This window comes from Leucopleurus acutus (genome assembly GCF_964270905.1).
Source record: "Leucopleurus acutus genome assembly, chromosome: 2".
In the NCBI taxonomy this organism is placed as follows: domain Eukaryota; kingdom Metazoa; phylum Chordata; class Mammalia; order Artiodactyla; family Delphinidae; genus Leucopleurus; species Leucopleurus acutus.
Window position 1 is genome coordinate 49,840,937 of NC_139143.1, and position 22,210 is coordinate 49,863,146.

Sequence of the window (22,210 nt, forward strand, 5' to 3'; positions counted from 1 at the left end):
CTAGCACCCCCAGATTCGGAGGGAGAGCGCCCCGTTCTCCCCGAAAGCGTCCCCTTCACTTCCCTGTGCCCTTGGCTTCTTCACTACTGTGGACTGAAGAGGATAAAGCACAAGCGGATCGATGTGTGTTTTTTTCTGAAATCACGACCTCTCCAAATCCTAGCCCTCAAAGAGCAGGGTAGGGTTGGAGAAAGTCAACTTATTTCGGGGCGGGGGGCGGGCAACGGCACCCCTCGGAAGGCGCGCGCTCGGCCTGGCGGGCGCCTCGCCGGGCTCAGCGCGGCCAGGCGGAGTGGCTGGATTATGTAAGTAACAGCCCTCCATGTGCTCACCACCATCTGTTAATATCTTGATATTGGAAAGTTCGGTGCCTGAGGCAGAGCCAGGGTTGGCGACGCAGAGCTCCCAGCCTACTCCTTTCTACTCCGGGGCAGGGAACGTACCTCTCTTTGATTGTTTTCGCCTTCTTCCATAAAATCAAGTAGTAGTGTGCCCCTTCAGTCACTGACAACCAACCCCCTCTAACCGCGGGAGTGTGTTTGTGGGAGAAGAGGGATTTTCTTCGAGGCCACTTTATTGTAAGGAATCCTTTCAATGAATTTTTATTTTTATGACAATTCTAGGCTCCTTTAGGCGTCGTGATGGGCCCTGATTTGGGGGTGGGGGTTTTATTAATTAAAAAATTACTTTTTTCTGCCAACACCCCTTACCCCAAATTCTTGTAAGGGTTATATTTCAGCTTCTTTGGAGTGATTCGCTTCTGTTTACTTTGAAAGCTGTTGGTTAAACAAACATCACTCGGGAGGCTTCTAAGCAGTGGGGTTCCCAGGAGAGAAACCGTGCAGCTGCTACTTGCTACTGATCTCGTGGCATTTCACTTTCCCCCCCATTCAGAACAAATCCAGGTTGGGCTTGGCGTCACACTGGGCATAGGGATTGAGAGAGAGAGAGAGGGAGAATACGGCAGGCAGTCAGTCTGCCTCTAGACAGCCTGAAGCAGGCCGGCCTGCACCCTAGAGCTGTTTTTTATTTCTTTCTCTTCCTCTTTTCAGGGTGGTGGTGGTGGTGGTGAGTGGTGGATGGTGTTGTGTGTGTGTCCAGGCTGGATCTCCAGCATCCTTCTCCTGAAATAAACATCCACGTTTGTCTCTCAACTCGTCTAGTTGAAATTCCCAGAATTGGTTTGTTTAAGATCTGCTGACGGTTGTTTGTAAGGTTTTAAATTACTTATATGCAGTCTTCTCTCCTACCCCCACCTACTGGCTTTAAGAAAGAACCGGAGGAGTAAAATACACCGAGAAAATGTCAAGGCGAAGTGTGTTTAACCCAGAACCAGAGGCATAAGTGATAAGTGCAAGAGTTTGACTAAGAACGCACAGATCACCCTTCAGATAAATAAGTCAATGTAGCTTGCAGGGATAGGGTTTGTTGGAAGACCAGTCAGAACTTGTGTTAACTTTTAAGTTATTGGGGTTGTGTTGGCATTGGGGCGGAGAAAGGGACTGACCCTAGGCTTGGCCGCTGGTTTCAGAGATGGAGCTAATATCTAGGCGACTTCTTGTCTCCGGGGCTGACTGATCGCTTCTCGCCTATCAGAAAACAAACCGGGAGTAGCCCGAGATAGAGGGCTCGGGCCTCACGCCTTGCTCCAGGGCGGTGCGAGACCCAGGAGAGCGCCGCAGCTCTGGCAAGAGAGGTTGCCAGGAGCCTGGCCTGTACGTCGCCTAGACATTAGGGGACAGGACCGGGCTCCGCGTACGCAGCTCGCGGAGCTGGGCTGTGGACCGAGCTCGCGCGTCCAGCGTCGCGCGCGCTATTTCAAAAAGCCGCTCTTGTGCCCAAATGCGGGCTGCGAACCTCCGCGGCAGAGCTGGCAAGCCGCGAGCCTCCGTCGCCGAGGCTGGGGGTGGGGGAGCTTTCCTGTTTGCCAAGCGGGTTACCCCGACTAAGACTGGGGCCTGCCTTCCCCCGGGAGTGATAAAGGACTTACTGGGGCTCGCAGGGAACTTTTCCCGCCGCCACTTCCCGGGCGTAGTGTGTGCTAAACTGCACCCGAGCGCTAGGTGCAAGTGACATAAACTTGTGGGCTAAAGTTCAAGCCGTTTCCTTCCAGGGTCTGAACCTTTTCTCCCTCCCAGCTTCCCTTCTTCCCCCTTCTCCCCCTCCTCCTTCCCTGCCCTCCTCCCTTTTAAATGTCAAACTGAGCAGATGGTTTTAAGGTGTGGAGGGCATGTATCCTTTACTCCTGCCAGTTTATTTGTGGGCTGGCGCTCACATGTACATACTGGGATACTTAAGGAAAATAATAGGGCGAAAAAGAAGAAAGGAAGTAGCCTTGATTCATTCACAGAACCCACATTTCCCCGCTCAGTACACCCGCTTCCCTCGAAAGGACCCAACCAACAGAAGCATTATTCCGTCCTGTATGTAATGGGCACGTTGATAGATTCTGTCCCCAGCCTAAATTGTCCCTTCTCAGTTAGAACACTTAATACAGTAGCCGATCATTGGAAGTGTGAGTAGTGTGTTTGTGAGGGTCTGTGTTGTTTCCGTAATGGGGTGGGGGGGAGTGTCAGGAGGCGGCAAAAGGGGAGAAATGAAGGCTGGAGATGCTCAAGCAAGTCTTTTTTTCTTATCCCCAACACCTAACCGGGCCGGCCTGATTTTCTTTTTCTTCTTTGCAATGTTTGAGTCCCGTGCCAAAAGTTTCCTACAGCGTATGGACTCGAACATAGTACCATCACTATTCTTATTCAAAGATTTGACTTCACAGTTTGATGAATTTGAGGCTGAGATTGTAAGTGTCCTAGGAAAAGTGTGTGCGTGCGTGTGTTGCAGAAGATGGTGGTAATGATCGGCCAGTACACTTGTAACACACTTCACAAACACTCTGTTGTCACGACGCAACACGATTCAACCTTTGATCTGATTAAATTCGAGGGACACACGAAAAATACTTGTCCCCTTCCTACCAAAAAATGAGTGTCTTATCGACTAGGTATGAATGTTTCTGCTTCGCAGCCCTTGCAAGCCCTAGCTTTTATAGGATCTTTAAGTCATAAGCGCATTTGCTTTATTAAAAGCCGTTTACTGTGCCCGGTGAAAGAGACATTCTAGCTGCGGCTGGGCTCTTGCGCTTTAGCATTAGCAACTTTCAAATCCCAAGAAGCCCTTTAAGAGCCACGTTATCTAAAGAAGTCTTGCTGGTTATTTTTCGTCCAAGAAATGTCAAACCAAAGTGAATTTTCTATGGCTTGACTTAGAAGCCCGAAATTTAAGCGTTTGAAATTTCTTGCCGAGTATACTTTAATGTTTGTTACCCGGGGGTCAAAACTGTGTAAATCCTATTTGAAACCTCTCTCTTTAATCATTCTGGGGTGAGTGAGTTACTGAGCGTAATCGCGTGGTACTGTTTGTAACATTTTTTTTCCCCGTAAAGGTTGCTATACCTACCATCCAAATAAAGTTGTTAGAGGTAACCAAGGACAAATATTCTTCCTAACAATTTTGACGGGAGATTGACTGGGATTCAGCCAATACTAGTCTTCTTATATCAGATGCAGCGGAGCCGGTGTGAAACCTCTGACACCTACTATTTTAATCCCAAACCTACCTGTATTTTATTGTCCGCCTCTCCTTTAAAAGGAAGCAAGGGTGACATGTATTCCTGATACTAGCTATGATCATTTAAAAAGTGGAATGTTTTGAGGATCCTCACTCCCTCCTCTTAGACCACCCCACCCCTAAAACCTCCACTTTTTCTCCAGTATACTTTTCTGTGCCTTCCTCCACCCCTGTCCGAGGAGCGCTCACTCGCTCTGCCGCTCAGCGAACTCGATCAGCTGTATCTGGGAAATGAAGGGGAAAAAAAAAAAAAAAAGAGACCTGCGTCCTGGAAGAGCGAGTGTGAGCTGAGCGGCGCTCGCGCGGTCGCCGGCTTTGCACAGCGCCCGCAGATGGCTCGCTCCGGCCCGGGCGCGGCGATCCGGTCGCCCCCAAGCAGTGGCTGCGCGCGGGTGAGGGGGGGTGGGGGCGGGGATGGAGGCGGGGGAGGGGAGCGCGGGGCCCCTCTCCCCTCCTCTCCTCCCAGCCCCTCACCCCCACCCCTTTTATATTTTTTTTCCTCCCAAGTTCTCTTGCCTCGCTATCCCCCCTTGAAGCCGAAGGCGCCTCGCGATTGGGTGCTGGGGCCGGGTACGTCAGTCAGACTGTGACGTGCAGTCTTCCTGTTTCCTTCAGCTGTGTCTTAAAGTAAATCTTGTTGTGGAGCGGAGCCCTCAGCTGAGGGAGCGCTCTGAAATAATACACCATTGCAGCCGGGGAAACCAGAGCGGCGCAAAAGAGCTCTCGCCGGGTCCGCCTGCTCCCTCTCCGCTTCGCTCCTCTTCTCTCCTCTCCTCTCTCCCCTCTTCTACTCTCTTCTCTTCTCTCTTCTCCTATTCTCCTCTCTCCTCCTCTCGCGTCTTCTCTTCCTCTCTCTCCTCTCTTCTTGTCTTCCCTCCTCTCCTCTCCCTGCCCACCCTCTCCTCTCTCTCCCCTCATTCTCCCCGTCGGCCCGCTCGCGCGCTCCCGCACGGACTCACCGTCCCTTGTCCAATTATCATATTCATCACCCGCAAGATCTCACCGTGCGTGTGCGCGCGCGTGTTTTCCTCTCTCCGCCTGCAAAAAAGGCTCGGTCCCACTGCTCTCTGCACCGAGTAAGTATCTTCTCCCCCTCGCGAGTCCCCTCCCCTTTTCCAGAATCACTTGTACCGGCTTGTTCTTGAATGAGAAGAAAAGAAAAGAGACTCCCATTACTCATACTCGTGTAAACATCTTTCCACCCTCCCCAGGAGAAAATGGTGTTCTTTAAATGAATCATAATAAAATAGTGTCTAAACAGTTTCTAAGCAGAAGCCTCAGTGGAACTCAGCGCTCCGCCTCTCCCAGTTCCTACGAGTAAGTGATCCGCTTGGCTTTTCTTTCTTTCTCTTTCCTGCTGGTGGCTGGGGGGTGGTGTTGGCGAGAGGGGGGAGGCTGATAGTGCTGGACTTGTCGCTGATCTTGTCACCTTTTGTGTACTGTTTCTGGAGGGGGAGGAGGCTTTTCCTTCCTTTCCTTCTTTCTCTTGCCCTCTCTTCCCAGGAGAGAGGACCGCGAGGGGGACCGGGTCGCTTTTTGTTCGTCTGGATCCCCGCTCTCCTCCCAGCCTCATCCTTCCCATCTCCCCCGGTGAAAACTCCTGGGCTAGTCCCCACGTCCTTGCTCTTTGTCTTGTTTATTATAGCTGCCTTTCTTCCAGGAGCTTCCAATTTGCTTGTCATTTGCATACCTTTCACTTCTCCTTTTTAACCCCAGCAGAGGGCCAGGGAGTAGGGAGGAAAGGAGAGGGAGGTGTGGGGGGGGGGGCGCTCTGTTACTTTCCTCTCAAAACGCTGTCGAAGCCGAAATGTTGAAATCAGGGTTGGAGCAATGGAGAGATGGTCCTGGGAAACGAGCACGGCGCCCCTCCCCTGTGCTCCCAGGACCCAGGGCTAGGTCAAGTTGAGTAGGGTATGGTGGCACCGGGAGCCTCAGGGGTCCTGTGGTGGGAGGACTGGGGCTCAAGCGCGGCGGGAGGATGGAAGGATCGAGGTCCGGGTGGGGGTAGAGGATGTTCTCGGGCAGCGGATGTGCTCGCAGTCACCGCTGGCAGTCGACGTGGTTGGGCTGCTTCGATCTGATCTTGGTTCGTCTGGGTGGTACCTGCAATTTTGCCCCACTCCGGAGGACTGGAGAGGGAGGAGTGAAGAGGTGAGAGTGATTGTTACTGGGAAGAATAGTGAGGGGGCGAGAAGAGCTGCTATCTAGCCTGAACCGGCAAGGAGGGGGACGACGGGGGCAAGCTGGGGGGAGACATTACCCAAAGCCCAGGTTAGCAAATTGTTGGTTCTTCTGCCGTGCCAGCCACTTACTCCTCCTGCTAAAACTGAACGTAGGTGGAGGGTATGGATTGGAGTGGCGAGGTGAGGGGGGCGGGGGGCGGGAGGGAGGCAAAGGGGGAGTAGCTTTGGAGAGAGACTCACAGGTCTCCCGCCACTTCTCAGCTTTTTTTCGGAAGTTGAGAGTCCTCCAGGCTGGCCGACAGAAGACCTGGGAGGAGGGGTTGAGCGACAGTCTTAAATAGCCCAAGGAGGCAGGCTGGAGTGTGAAACTTCTGTTCTTGGCAGTCCAGAACCCACTCCGCCTGGGGGAAGGCTGGGAACTCACCTGCTTGTTTTTATTTTTCCCAGAAGGTCTGTGTTGTCTCCTTGAGCTTATAATAACAGTGCAAGCACAGGGTGGCCTGCTCTCAAAGTCAAGGCTATAAGTCTCTTCTCTTGTTCTCCCCCCCACCCCTTCTCTCCCATCTATAACCTCCTTTACAAAAAAAAAAAAAAAAATTATAATAATGTCCTTTCCTGGATTAGGTAGACAAAGGTCTGTTAGCCGAGAGCTGCGCCATGGGCAGGGCCTGACAGGTGTGTTATGTCAAGAAAGACAGGTGCAAATTTCCTCTGTGTCTGTGTGTGTCTGTACAGTTCCAGACCTCAGGGTGTGCTCCAGGGTTGCGGAGGTTTATGGGTTTATGGTTGCCTTGGTTAATAGGATTGTCCGGGCTCATGGGAACTGCGCTGTTGTTATGTTTTGAGCCCTGCCATGTGAGTTCTTTGGTTGGGGGTGGAGGACAAGTTGGTATGTGTTTGTTTATTTTTCTTAAGGATGTTGGCAGGCTGCTGCTGAGGCTGTGTCTCGGGCTCCTGTCTGCCAGGCAGCTGAAAGTACCCCCACTTCAGGCAGCAGGTGGAGGGAGATTGACTTTCCCTTCGCTTCCCTCTGGTTTACGCCTATTTCCCAGGTCTTTGGGGGCATTCGGGGGGGGGGGGGAGTAGTGAGAGCGTCGTGTGTGTGTGTGTGTGTGTGTGTGTGTGTGTGTGTGTGTGTGCGCGCGCTTTGGACATCCATGGATGGTGTGTGTACCTGCCAAGAATACCAAAGTCAGTTTGAAAGTGTTACTGTTTTTAAAGCTTATGTTCTTTAGCGCGCTTTCTCCCTGCCCAGAAGGAATAGGTATGTGCATAAACTCTTGCAGGTCGTATGTTAAATACTCTCATAAAGTAGAATGAGCCTGTCATTGTACCAGACATGTGCCAGATGTCCTAGTTATTACTTTGATGGAGAAGGAAAATCTCAAGTATGTGAGAGGTAACTGTGCTTTTCTATTTGATGCAAGATGTAGGCAGTCAGTCCTCTGAAGTTTCTTGCAAGAACTTCTGAGCATTATCAAAATGAAATGGGCTGTGGGTGGTGAAGAAGAAAAAGGGGAGTAATTTGGTTAACCTGTCCATGTGCTACAACATGGACCTGTTTCTGCAATAGTGAAATAGATGAAAGTAAGGACTGTGGCTTCATGTGTGAGGGAAGCGATTGAGAATTCAGGGTAAGCACAGTATATGGATTCTCAAAATCGGACCTTTTAATTTTTTTTCTTTAAACAGGCTACTTCTTGAGTTGCATAGAAATAGATCAGATGGTGAATGGTTTTTGTTGGTTGGTTTGGTGGCTTGGGTGATCATCCTCGTTTCATGAAAATGAGATAGTATGTGTCATTTTATTCTTTTGACTTAAACATCCAAGTTCCTCCTAGTACTTTCTTTGGATGCTTTTGAAGTTCTTTCATCACTAAAATGTCATCTATGGATATGTCATTTGCTTTATTTTTAATAAGGGTTATCTGTGCTTGGCACTTATTGATATTTTTATATGTCCATTGTGCAGAATTCTATTTAGGTTAATCACCAAGACCTTGTGGGGGAAAAGTCATGCATACCTAACATGCATCTTTGTTCTCACTTTATTCATTCCCTTGCATCTTTCCTCTATAAGTAGCACTTACAATCTTAAAACATAACCTAGCTGCCAGGCGTACTCTTTATTTGTTCAAAATGAAATAGGCCTTTTTTCCTGAATTTCTTAGAGGCATTGTTTTGCATTTGCAACTGTAAATATAAGGAATATTTAGGTTCAAGATTAACAAAAGATTATAAAATGTTACTGATTTTATAATATGAAGATGGATTGTGCATGATATATTATTACTGGGTTCTAATTAAGTACCTGTATAAATTGGAAAGGACATATACATAAGGAATTTCTAAAACCTTATTGCCTGGTGTATTCGAAAGCTTCAAAGGACATTTAGAGTATTTCAGTTCTCTTCAGAAAAAAAATAAATGTAAGTGTTTCCTCTTGAAGTTATTTCTCACTCTCTTTTATTTACTAATTTGGTGACTTATTACTTTTTAATATTTTAGGCATGTCTCAGAAAATACTCTGTGTTCATCTTGCAGGTGAAAAATGTATGAAATTTTTGATAGAATGGAGGAATTTAAGATAAAATGGTTCTGATTTGAGATCTCTATTATCATAGGAAAATTTAAACCTGATGTAAGATTTTGACAATACAATGTTAGTTAATTTAAGTATTAACTAATGTCAGGTGGGTTCCTCACAATAAACATCAAAGACTTTCTTAGCCTGATAGTGAGCAGAAACATCTCCAAAGGAGAAGTTGCTAATTAGCAGAAATGAACTCTTAAATACAGTGAAGGGGACAGCTTGGTAAAGGGCAGGGGTGGGGGAGTACCTAAATCAAATCATCTGATTGCCCCCCTTGAATTACTGATTTCCAGATGGATTTACAAGGTTCTTTGTTAGTGTTCTTCCACTTGCAGTTTCATAAGCGGCTTGACCCAAGTAGATCAGAGGCCCACTCAAAGGTTGTTTTCTAAAAGAAGTAAAGTGTAGGCTTGAGCAATTTCTTCAAATCATTTTATCAACAAAGACAGATAGTCTAAATCATCCAAGCAGGAAACCATGCCAACCTTCCCCTTCCCCTTCTCATGAAAGATTTGACTGAACTATCTGAGTAATAATCATAGTGATCACTTCTTTGTCTAGAATCTGGACTCCAGATCGAGGCATAAAAGTTGCATCCCCTTCCCCAAATAACTTCTTTATTAAAGCAGAACACTTCAGCACTTTCTACTTCACACTGCAGTGTTCCTTTGAAATGCTTCCCTGAAAATTCTTTTCTACTAACGTTGTCATCAGCTTCCTTAGGATTCTCCATGTTAAATTATCTGACGTTCTCCAGATAATTCAGATTTTAATGAAGAATCTTTTGGAGTAGTTAAAATCTGACTTGATCATAGTTGAACGTTCTTACCTTTTTCTGGGAGGAATCTGCTAATGTTAAGATACCCTTCGTATAGGAATTATTAAAGTGTTTATGTAGTTAGATGCCAAGTGGTACAACACAATATTTAATAATAAAAATATTCTATGTAGATTTTCATATTAATTACAGAGGAGTTTACAGGAATAGAATATGTGTATCCAATCGATAATACATTTGGGTTCAAATGCTACGTCAGTATTTTTCTGCATACTTGCTGATACTGATGTTCACCAGTGCTGATCAAAAGGTTCATATCGCTGGGTTAAACTCAAAATTAATGTAAAAATTAAAACATAATAAGAATCAGTAATAATTGTAGTTGAAACATATGGCTTAGTACATATATTGAGAAATAAAGGAATTTTTAAAAATCTTAATGGACAGGATGATATCAGTGATAAATTAATTGCATAGCATTCTCTAAATTCTGAATTGGGAAATCATGGAAGCACCTTTGAAAGTGTTTTCAAGTGATTTAATTTACATTATAGTCATTTAACAATGCATTTTCTTATGTGGCAAAATATTCATATATATATATATATCTTGTTTGTGAAACATGATGCTAATAAAGTACTACAGTCCGCCAGTTATAATTATTTAATCTTGCCTATAGCCTTCATGGGTTATAATCCCAATGTGTATGACTACTATACCTTTATTTCTGAGTTTAGGTCAAAGCTATACATAGAGATCTATTTATTCACGCCTACTAATATAATGCCTTGTCTTGCTGGATTATATAATTGTTCCTAGTTTTCTCATTTGTTTTGTCCTGATTGTTATGTCTCAGCTGTACATTTTACAATAAGGCCCCAAAATATTTAAATGTTCTTAGCCCCAAACAGAAACAAATCATTATTTAATCCAAGAATGCTGACCAGTTGAGAGAAAATTGCAAAAATCAGTTTCGTTCGGTGAATTTGAAGGAAGTTACAGGATATTTTCTTCTTAAAAGACCCAACAAGCACGTTTAATTAACATGTATTCTCCACTGAAGATGAGAATGTGATTTCTTTCCACCTTAGGAAGAGCACAGCCTTCCCCTTGGCTCAGGCATGAGGTAGGGATGCAGCTGTTGATACCTAGGCTAGATGAGAGGAAGTGCAGTTGACGCAGAGGTAAATGGCAGCTGGGAAGGGAAGGATGGCTGGGGATGACCTTGTGCTCATCTCTTACACCAGCGTGTTGTTTCTGAGCCTCTGTTGCGGAGATGCTCTTCCTGTATCAAGGATGGGTAGGGGGAAAACCCAGATTGGATGTTAAGAGGAACAGGGGAAGAAAATACTGCAGAAAGTTTGTTCAACATTTTGATTGGTGATCTATGTGCTTTTCAGGTGATATTAAAGAGAAAATGATTTGCACCCAAAAAGACAAGAGGTAAAATTTTTAAAGAATGGCAATAAACTCTTATTTTTGAAAAGCTGATCTACACACACAAAGTCCTCCTCGCAAAGACATCCCACCTCAATATGCAAGTCTTTCTGAGCTTTAAAATAATTCATCTTTTCTCTTGTTTGTCTCCGTCTCCCCTTTTTTCTTTCTCTCACCTGACAGCTGCACCTGATGTATCAGATCTAACATGTTAGTGAAATATTTGCCATTGCATTTTTGTATTCCTGAAACCAATTTCATTTATTAATGTGTGAGGGGTCACAATCATCTTGAATTCAGTTTTGAACCCTATACATTGAAGTTATCAAGATCTGTTTCCATTCCAAGTTCAGGAAATTTTATCCTGAGGCACACAAAAAAAGTATTTTACCCTCAAGCATCCAAAAAAACATACAAAAAAGCATCATGTTGCTTTCTTGACACTCTGATACAGCCTTTATTTAAATGTATTATCTTCATATAAAAACTGAGAACAAGGGCTACATGATGAAATCTTTGTCGCTTAAAAAAATACACATTGCCATCTAAGCATTGAGCATTTTCTTGATTTTTACAGGTTATTTCATGCTGAAATTATGCCTATTTGCATGGATAGTCATTCTTTAAAACTAGCCACAGATGCAGTCCTAGGGAGCACGTAGATGTTTTTACAGGTGAACCGAAAGAGATGGGAGCTGTTCCAAACACTCTGCACGCTGCCTTTGGCAATAGACCCTGTTATTGTGAAGATGTGCTCTGTTAAGCAAACGTGAAGTTTAATATTAGATAAACCCTGTGTGAAAAAAATTTTTCATTTTCTTCATAAAACGTTCATTGTAAGCAAAAAGATGCGACATCTTAACATTTATACAAAATTTGGGGTTAGCATCGCTGGTTAACGTCACAAAAAATGTCATGCAAGTGCCTTTTTATATTGTGTTCCCAAGAAACAATGGAAGTTCATATACAGAGACGGTATTTCCCTTTCTCACATATTTAATTGATGTTATTTTCTTTCTTCTTTATATATCTTCCTTCAGTCTTTTTCTTCCGCCTGTGTTTTTCTCATCCTTTAATTTGGCACAAGAAATAAGATTCACAAATGGTGTATGTTAAAGAGCTTCTTTAGGCGTTTGAAGTATTATTTTGGCAGATTATAGAAAAAAAAACTAGCACTGAAGATGTATTTATCCTTGCCTAACTCAATTTATTGTTCCACATATTGATTTCTAAAATGTGACAATGTCCTTCTTCTGCACTGAGTCCAACTTTATAATAATTGAAGTCATCAAAAATGACATCTTGAAAATTTATAAATATTCTCATACTTACATTAAAATCCAGCAACAGATACCGTCTTCAAATGTGATTTTAGTAATAAAAAGCACATATCTGTGCTAAATAAGCAGACTTGTAGAATGAGTATTTGTGCACTTATTTCCATGCTAAATTGGCCATTTATGTTGGAAAGATGCTGGTGGGAGTGTTCTCCTCCCCATTTCACATATGACAAAAATGTTTTAAAATTCAGTAATAAAGGGTGTGTGTGAAATATTTGCATTTTTAGAGTCATTTTTTCCCCTTAATCGCGTCAAAGCCACAATAATTTTATCGCAGAAATGGAATTTTTCATCCAAATTTCACGCATCCTCAAAATGTAACCTTATTTCTTAAGTATAGACCACTTTTATCTTCTTTTGTAATATGAATCTCAGTGCCCAAAATTTAATCAATTGGTTGTCAGAGCCTGTGTTCTTATAATCTACTGTTTCTTCTGAAGATAAACAGTATCATTTTAGGCATTTGTGAAAGAGAATCATATTACTGGTGCTTAAGCAGTTTTTGCTTTTTTTTTTTTTTTTTTAATCTTAATCCATCTTAAACCAGTGGAGCAGAAATATTTAAAAATGTTTCATTTCAAGCAGAGTGCATAATAAATTGCAATAATTGTAATGTGCCATAAATCCCAGAGCCTATGCATTTTGCATTTGATTCAGGATTGAGGTCAGGAAATTTGGAGAAATTTAAAGAAAATGATTCATCAGTCCTTTTGTTCTGTTGGCCAGGGTCCCAGGATTCTTGAGCTGTGCCCAGCTGACGAGCTTTTCAAGATGGCACAATAACTGTCCAGTGATGCCTGACCATGACAGCACAGCCCTCTTAAGCCGGCAAACCAAGAGGAGAAGAGTTGACATTGGAGTGAAAAGGACGGTAGGGACAGCATCTGCATTTTTTGCTAAGGCAAGAGCGACGTTTTTTAGTGCCATGAATCCCCAAGGTTCCGAGCAGGATGTTGAGTATTCAGTGGTGCAGCATGCAGATGGGGAAAAGTCAAATGTACTCCGCAAGCTGCTGAAGAGGGCGAACTCATATGAAGATGCCATGATGCCTTTTCCAGGAGCAACCATAATTTCCCAGCTGTTGAAAAATAACATGAACAAAAATGGTGGCACGGAGCCCAGTTTCCAAGCCAGCGGTCTCTCTAGTACAGGCTCCGAAGTACATCAGGAGGATATATGCAGCAACTCTTCAAGAGACAGCCCCCCAGAGTGTCTTTCCCCTTTTGGCAGGCCTACTATGAGCCAGTTTGATATGGATCGCTTATGTGACGAGCACCTGAGAGCAAAGCGCGCCCGGGTTGAGAATATAATCCGGGGTATGAGCCATTCCCCCAGTGTGGCATTACGGGGCAATGAAAATGAAAGAGATATGGCCCCGCAGTCTGTGAGTCCCCGAGAAAGTTACCGAGAAAACAAACGCAAGCAGAAGCTGCCCCAGCAGCAGCAACAGAGTTTCCAGCAGCTGGTTTCAGCCCGCAAAGAACAGAAGCGAGAGGAGCGCCGACAGCTGAAACAGCAGCTGGAGGACATGCAGAAACAGCTGCGCCAGCTGCAGGAAAAGTTCTACCAGATCTATGACAGCACTGATTCTGAAAATGATGAAGATGGTAACCTGTCTGAAGACAGCATGCGCTCGGAGATCCTGGATGCCAGGGTCCAGGACTCCGTGGGGAGGTCAGACAATGAGATGTGCGAGCTGGACCCGGGGCAGTTCATCGACCGAGCCCGGGCCCTGATCCGGGAGCAGGAAATGGCCGAAAACAAGCCGAAGCGAGAAGGCAACAACAAAGAAAGAGACCACGGGCCAAACTCCTTACAACCCGAAGGCAAACATTTGGCCGAGACCTTGAAACAAGAACTGAACACTGCCATGTCGCAAGTTGTGGACACTGTGGTCAAAGTCTTCTCCGCCAAACCCTCTCGCCAGGTTCCTCAGGTCTTTCCGCCGCTGCAGATCCCCCAGGCCAGATTTGCAGTCAACGGGGAGAACCACAATTTCCACACCGCCAACCAGCGCCTGCAGTGCTTTGGCGATGTCATCATTCCGAACCCCCTGGACACCTTTGGCAATGTGCAGATGCCCAGTTCCACAGACCAGACAGAAGCACTGCCCCTGGTGGTCCGCAAAAACTCATCTGACCAGTCTGCCTCCGGCCCCCCTGCCGGCGGTCACCACCAGCCCCTGCACCAGTCGCCTCTGTCGGCCACCGCAGGCTTTACCACGTCCACCTTCCGCCACCCCTTTCCCCTCCCCTTGATGGCCTACCCGTTTCAGAGTCCATTAGGTGCTCCCTCCGGCTCCTTCTCGGGAAAAGACAGAGCCTCTCCTGAATCCTTAGACTTAACTAGGGAGACCACGAGTCTGAGGACCAAGATGTCATCCCACCACCTGAGCCACCATCCTTGTTCACCAGCACATCCACCCAGCACCGCAGAAGGGCTCTCCTTGTCTCTCATCAAATCCGAGTGTGGCGATCTTCAAGACATGTCCGAAATCTCACCTTATTCGGGAAGTGCAATATCCTTTCATTTGCCCCCCAAGGAAAACAAGCCCAAACCAAAAAGGCTTCCCAGAAGGTCAGGTTTACACATTATTTAGAATGATGTAGATGACTATCTTCTTAAGAATGCAGTCTTTCCTCTTCTTCCGAGTAATAGGCTTTTATCAGCAGGCGTGAGGCACTTCTGGTTGCACATAAAGCTTCACAGGAAACCAACATTTTTGTAACTTTCACAAGTTGTTAATTGCCCTAAAGTGGTAGTATTTAATTTGTGCTTTTGCAGCAGGGTTTTTTCTGCTGTTTCTTCCGGTATTATCTTCTAATCCTTTTTTTTTTTTTTTTCCCCAAGAGTAGATTTAGAGGTGGAAAAAAAAAATCTCATTGTAATATTGAATTCTATCAGGTTTTATTTTAATCTAAGTTTCATAGCAGAATAAAGAGAGAAAAATCAGTTTTCAGATCCCGAAGACTCCATAAGAAGAATTCTCCCTTTAGTTAATCTATAAGGCGCCTGGTCTGTTTAAAGAAGGCCTGATTAAATCTTACGAGGAGCAGTCTACTGATGGGAGGCTGCAGTGGGAGAAAGATGGTTGTGGATAGGGAGTTAGAGTCTCTCCTTATTCTTTAAGTGAGGTGTGTTCTTTTGTTTGTTTGTTTGTTTTAAAGGAAATACACAGGTACTGATTTATTCAGACGGTATCCATCTCTCTCCCGTTCACCCAAGGTCTGTTCTTTGGGTCTGGTGCAGCTGCCTCTATGCATGATTAACCTCTGTTCAGCCATACACAGAAATCTTTTGTCCTAACATACACAAAGCAAATTATTTTGGAAAGCGAGAGAGCACAATTAAATATAAAACTCAGCCGTATTCGACTTTAAAAATGCCTCTTTTATGTCTCTTTTATATTTTGAACCTGACTTTTATGTAGAGATGCCAGTTATATTTTTTTATTAGACCTGTCCTGAACTCTAGCTATTTTTAACTCACGATTTTTTTCTCTGTCAATTGGTCCTTTCAGTAAATTTTTTAAAATCTTGTGGTGGTTGATGTTTTGGGGGAGTAGAATAGCAGCATTGGGGGGCAACTAGAGACATTTCTTTTCTATAAATTGCCAGATGGATATGAAATTTAGCAATTAAGTTGGCTGTTGCTAAATTAAGGGTTTTGAGCCATCGTCTTGATGACTAGAGATTGACATTTTCATATCTAACCCTACTCCAGAGGCTGCCGTGTAAGTGCAAAGTCCCAGCTATGGTGGAAATGTGTTTTCCTTGATATGAAGTTCATCTCCTTCCAGCCAGCTCAGGATAACAGTGAAGATTTCTGATAAGGTGAATGGGAGCCACAAGTATGAGACACACTTGGGTAGTTAAGCACATTGTCTCTTTCCATAGAGAGGAAGAAGAGAATGACGTCTTGAGAGAAAGATTTGAGGACTTAAGATGTAAATAGAAATCGAGTGTTGGTTTGGTTGCTGATTTAACTTCTAACTTTCAGAGATCTGAAGTTTAATCCACCAGTCATGAATCAAAGCTGCGCCAGGCACCATGCCTTACACATCATAAGTGGGCAATAAACATTGGTCCAATTGGACTATAGCTGTTGGTGATGAGAAAGGCAAAGTACATAGACACAGACCTGGAACGTTTTTTTTTTTTACCCTCTGCAGGAGAGCACCTTCTGGGGTTCATACCAGGCTCATGTCCAGGGCTAGACCCCATTGCTCCTCAGAGATCCCTCACCTCATTTTGAAGCCAGTGGTAGTGATGGTGGGTTGTTTCTCTCTCTCTCACTTGTGCGCGTGTGTGTGCGCACACACACAGGGAAGGGACCTGCCCATTTGGATGAATATTTGAAGCCAGGTTTCAAAGTCTTATAAGGCCATACTAAACTCTTTAACTCAAGATTCCAGTTTCTGGTTTTGTTTTGTTTGTTTTTTTTTAGACTTGTCACCGTATCCAGATAATTATGCCTGTGCTTTTTTTTTTTTTTAATAAGTTGGGTCTTCTAAGAAAAAAATCTTTAGATCGCTCTAAGTGTTGACTATGCTCACTGTCTCACCCTCTCTAAATCCCCTGAGGAATTTTGAGGATTTGAATAGAAAGAACTTCCTTTTCTTTCTATACATATCAAAGACTTTAAAGAGAGTTTAGTTGCTTCTTCTTCAGAGGAATAACTTCACCTCTGTCTTACCATAGAAGATTCTGCTCAACAGCAACGGTTTGGAAACACCTGTATTCATATGAAATGTTAGTTGCTTACACCTGGAGTTGTTTATTTTGTGTAGCTAAATAAGTTTGGCCTCTTGCTGCAATGAATGATTACATTTCCCATATGCCGGCCTTCCAGCCTCTGTTTCTTTCTCTTTTCCCTTCTATGATCTCGCCCTGTTAGCCGTTTATCTCTTGGCTGTATTATTTCTCAGGAAGAAGATAGGCAAGCATCCTTTTCTAGAGTTCACACAGTTCTGAAGCCAGTGAGGATCTGAGTGTTTGCAGAGAGGCTGGGTCTGCTTTTCTCCTGTCTCCACCCTTGTATGGCGATGAGTTCTCCCCTTGACTTACCTGATGGTGTCTAGGCAAAATTCTCAAGCTTTTAGTTTAAAGAAATCTCTGGGAACCAGAGATTCTGGTTATCTTACTGAAGTAAGATAACAGCAAGTCATCTTACTTCAGTTTAGGTAGACAAGGCCATATGTGAACCTGTTATGCAGTTACTCTTAGAAAAGGTCAATAGAAATGAGGAGAAATGGGATGAAATGGTACCTTCATGATTGTCATTATTGTTTTTATTTTTAGTCCATGGCTTTCCAAACTGTAATGAATAATTGAATTCTTAAGGAACAATTCTCTCCCACCGCAAAAGACATCATCTGTTTCCCTGAACAAAGTAGCCAAGATAAGAACTATTAAGAACACCAGCTTATCGGATAAATCCATTCTGAGTCCAGCACATTAGGCATATATGTTGTACGTAATAGAGCACACTACCTTGTTACCCCTTCTAAGAGAAAGGAACTAGTGAATGTGTGTGCATGGTAAACTGAATGTCAGTGAACCTGCACCAGAAGGTCACATCTTGGATATAAAAACTGTGTTCAGTATCTTCGCAAATGAATCTATTTAATCAAATATTGAATTTTATTCAAATTCCAAAAGAAACAGCCAGCCAGTTGTTTTTCCTCCTGATGTTCCTTGTCATTCATGCTCTTTGCATCCCAAGAAAAATAGCCTTGTTCGGGCCTCAAACATTTGCATGCACCCAATTAGAGCACAAGAGCGGTGTTCTAAGCGCTTAAGACATGCAAGGGAAGAAACTGAACCTCTTCTCCGTGACAGTCAGCTTTCCCTGTTCGACTTTTAGGGAGAAGGTTAAAAAACACGTGAAGTTCAAAAAGGAAAACGATTTAATAATTTGAAACTAAAATCCATCTAGAAAACCTGAGTTAAAAATGAATTTCTAAAATGGGAATTAATCCATAGAAGTTGATGTTTTACATCTTTGGAAGTGGTGCGGGGCCATAGGAATTCTGTTAGGTGTATTAGCTGTAGCGAAACATGTATATTAAAGATTGGAAGACTCTGGATTCCCCTTCCCCCTCCCCCCAATTATGGACTAAGTAAATTTTAAAAATATATATCCATACACTACACATCCCACCGATTATGTTAAACTCCTTTGTGGAGCAACAACTTGCTCTATCCCTTTAATTAAATGTGAGGGTTTAGATCTTTTCTCCCCTTTTAAGGATTCTAAGGGGGGAAAACTAGAAACATAGCAAATCAGAGCCTAAGGAGCAAGCTAAAATTCTCCGGGTTTCAAAGCGCTTTAGAAATTGTAAGCAAGTGGTCCCGATCCATTTGGTTGGAACTGCAGCATGTAAAACCTCTAGTCACAATTCAGGGTTCAGTTGGAAAAAAAGAGTTTTCTTCCTGCAGCCTTCACAACCTATTATTCTCCCATTTGCCTTTTTGCTGCCTCTGCTGCTTCTCCCGCGGCTGCTGTTTAGGTGAAGTTATATTGTGCTTGGTAAACAGACAACACTTAAATTCTCAGGTTGTTTGCACACCATTTTAGGTTCAGCTGCAGTACCCTACTTCTCTTATCTTTTATATTCCCGAGCAGATGTCTTTCATTAATTTATGGATTTATCATCGTTTTTTTTTTCTTTTTCTTTTCTTTTCCTTTCTTTTTCTTTCTTTTTTTTTTTTTTTTTTTACACCTGGCAGCTGTCTCAAGTTTCAGCAGTTATTGTCTATTTTGCATTATACATAGAATTGAATGTCATCTGTCTTCACAAAGCTATGGCTAAGAGAATTGAGGCAAAGCCACATGAGCTGCCGGGACAGATCTTGTTTGCGTTCCATCCCCCCTCACCCCACCCCACCCCCCTTTACCTCCTTAATATTTATTTGTGCTCATTTTCTTTCCTGGCCTTGAATGGAGCTTAGCTCGTGTTCAGTACAGCTGTATGTTTACTGAATCTATTCCATCATGAGTCATTGTGCGTGTGTAAGTATCCTGGAAACAGCTAGTGCTTTCTTGGAAGAACAGTTGCTTTTCAGCACAAGCACTTAAAAGGGAAATTAACCAATTGGTCAGTTCAGATTTATTTTGAAGAGGAAAAAAAAGGATTATCTAACTGTTGGCTTTTAAATCTTTCATTAGCTATTTTTAATAGTTTATTAGAAACATATATTTTATGGGAATTTTATCTTAATTACACGATGAGCAAGAAATAAAGATGTATTCTGTGTTTCATTTCCACTGATTGATTCCAAGTATTTCCAACAGGAAGCATTTTAAAGCAAAAAAACGTACTTGAGAAATTCAAATTAGGATGATTTTTTTCATGAAATAAAAAGCCTTTAAATCCCAACCAAAATACGATGGATACTTTGCTCTGTCTTTTTAGATAAAAAAAGACGAAAACATCTTAGCATAATTTAAAGACACTGAAAGCTTCAGGAAGTTTTGGTGGCTCAATAACTATCTGAGAACCACAGCAAAACAATTCATTTTGTATGAGACCAAATTTGAAAAGGTTTGGAACTTTTCCCTGCTAATAATTAATTGTACTAGGTTGTTTGGACGTAGCCTTCTGAAAGAACAGATTAGAACCCAGATCTGAGGATGTTTGTCAAAGTTTGGACTTGCCTAAAACTCTTATCACGAGGCAATAGGAGACAGCTTGCAACTATTATTTCACTTATCCATTTGGACAGATGGTCCTGAAGTGTGCCGGGCTCCTTTAGTCCCCTCTCTCAGTCTAATGGAGGTTACTGGAGGGCCTTTCAGCCCTCTCCTTGGCACAAGAAGTATGTCAGTCATAAATTATCGTCTTTGTAATCATTAAGGATCTCAAACAAAAACACAAGTTCAGTTAAACTGCTTTGGCTTACAGATAAAACATCAAAATTTCTTTCTTCAGTGTTTATTTACAGTGAAAACAAAAGGCTCAATATTTAACCTTTCAATTTACAAACTAAGGTGATCTTTTTCAAATTGCGTGATATTAACGGGAATGCTAATTGATCAAATTCTCAGCAGAATATTTGGTCAAACCCCCTGTTATAAGTAGTCAAGAACTTATCAGTATTAATTCGATTATGCTTCTCTAGGAACTTTCTGGTTTCCCTGTGTTCCTAAGCTTGGTCATGCCGTACTTGATGATGGTAATTTAGAAACTTTCACCTTTCCTAAATATCTGTGTTTATTTGACCTTGCTTCATACGGTGTGAAATTTTTGTTGGGTTTGTCAGCCAAGTGTGTGTGTTTGCTTATGTGTGCGTGTGTGTGTGTGCGCACACCCACACGTACATATTTTCTTTTCTTTTTTTTTTCCCTTATTTTTTCCCAGACTCTCTTTTAAGAGAAAATCCTTAGAGAAGCTTCTAGGAAGGACCCTTAATTGACCTTGTGGGGGACCACATTGATTTTCTCCACGTGCATCTTCATTTCTGATAAATTATAAAGCCATTAATTTGCTGAGGAAATGGCAGGGCCAGGCTGCGGCACAGATGTGACCAGAGCCATCCCAGCTCCGAGTCTGCTGAGGAGTGCCAAGAATCTGGGGGAGAATCAGGAAGCCTGGATGGTTATGCTTAGCCTCACATTCTCTTGGGAACTGTTTTAGTTGCTGCTGTTTACAGATCTAAAAGGTAATGATGTTTCCAGATAAATAGACCTTCTTATTTTGGGTAAGTGGCCATTTATTGATCTGCTAACCCACGTTTATTGCTTTGTTAGCTCCAACCACTGTGCCACTCTCAAAGGAGTTAACTATAAATCCAGGAGAGGCAGATCGTATTGGGTTTTGGATCGTTGCTCTAACAAAAGCGACACCCCCTCCCTGTTCTCTCGGTGCCCAGACTACCCCTCCCCAGTTTTAGCTGTTATTGAAAAGGAAACAATTAAAAGGATATAATAATAAGACAGGAAGAAAGTGAGTCAAGATGCTCCGTTCTATGAGCGCTGAAAGGTGAAATGTGAAGCTTGCCTGACAGTGTTCAGAATAATGCATTTTATATTTTCGTGTACATTAGTATAATAATTGGATGTCATCTGCAGAGAGCGGAGAGAACAAACAGAACTGTAATTGTGAAGAAGGAGAAAACTCTCACGATAAAGAGTTGTGCAGTACCTGTTGGGTGCATTTGTCTCCTTAGCAACAAGTGAACGTATAGATAGCGTAAGGACTTCAAATAGGGGGAACATTTTGCCATCCTCACCACGAAGTCTCCAGGATTCCGCAACTAAATTGTGCGTCTTCGCCATTATATTTGGCAAATTCTGACCGGCAGTGGTCATTGTGAGAAGGCAGCAGCAAGTTAGTGGTGGGTTCCATGGCCAGCGCCATTTATCTTCCAGAATTCCTATGGCTGCTGGGTGGTGGGCCTCCAGATTCCTGGGGGGGGGGGGGGGGGCGGGGGAAGGGAGGGATGGTAGGTGCTTGTGTTTCAAGAAATTGTTTCCTTAACCAGTTGCATCCTACATGCAGGAAGGATTGTCACCCAATCACTTGAAAAAAGCAAAGCTCATGTTCTTTTACACCCGTTATCCCAGCTCCAACATGCTGAAAACCTACTTCTCTGATGTAAAGGTAAGGACATATTTCATTATTAATGTTTTCAATTTCTGTGCATGAGGTAGTGATTTGAACTCTTGGAAGTTAATGGAGATGAGTGTGGAGTTGGTTGGTGAATACACCTACGTTGTCATTGATTTAATGCATTTGTCCTTTGGTCTAAGGCTTTGCCAAGCAAAGAGGAGGCTCCTTGTGTGTAAAGACGAAAGGACTGGGCGCACAGGTTTTCATTCTAGTCCGGGAAACTTAACCTCCGTCTTTATGTGTCTTAACTCCTTGGAAGAAATTTCAGTTGGTCCTGGAGGGATGTGCTTTAGAGAATTTTATTTTCCTCCCCTCAGCCACAGTAAACTGTTTCTGTTTTTGTTTCTGTTAGTTTCCCCATATTTGTGCTTAGGAAAGCAAACACTAGCACCTCTTTTTCCCCCTGTCGAAAGGAGCGTACATTGAAATTCTCTCTGCAGTAGCTGCTTAAAAACAAAAGTGATGATTGTCTCTTATTTACAACTTAATTTGTTGTTGATGTAGAGTACACTGAGCATAAGGAGAATGAATAAAGTGACAGATTCAGGACACATTATTCAAATGAGGATATGAAAGCTGTCGGCCTACAGCTGCAGCCTCCCTCATTCTACAGAATATGGGGACCTCCTGGTTCTGTGTGTG

The 22,210-nt window shown here is 43.3% G+C and overlaps 2 protein-coding genes across 25 annotated transcripts in view; one reads left to right on the forward strand and one right to left on the reverse strand.

Annotated features, from left to right (window-relative positions):
* Positions 1-4,736, reverse strand: part of LOC309957787 (uncharacterized protein) — a 177,443-nt gene extending 172,707 nt beyond the window's left edge. For 6 of the 8 annotated variants that reach the window (XR_014325986.1, XR_014325987.1, XR_014325988.1 and 3 more), the window contains exon 1: positions 4,584-4,663. Coding sequence is in view for 1 of the 8 variants with exons in the window: in XM_082833245.1 (XP_082689371.1) it covers positions 4,584-4,610 (27 nt within the window). In the remaining 7 variants the exon portion in view is untranslated. Of the gene's footprint in view, positions 1-4,583 lie in introns of all 8 variants that reach the window. The other 2 variants (XR_014325991.1, XM_082833245.1) reach the window with 2 other exon arrangements.
* The window catches only part of PROX1 (prospero homeobox 1), a 57,243-nt gene that overhangs the window by 502 nt on the left and 34,531 nt on the right, over positions 1-22,210 (forward strand). For 3 of the 17 annotated variants that reach the window (XR_014325985.1, XM_082833227.1, XM_082833235.1), the window contains exons 1-3: positions 5,553-5,775; positions 12,682-14,473; positions 21,452-21,559. Coding sequence is in view for 16 of the 17 variants with exons in the window: in XM_082833227.1 (XP_082689353.1) it covers positions 5,636-5,775; positions 12,682-14,473; positions 21,452-21,559 (2,040 nt within the window). In the remaining variant the exon portion in view is untranslated. The other 14 variants (XM_082833230.1, XM_082833237.1, XM_082833236.1 and 11 more) reach the window with 14 other exon arrangements.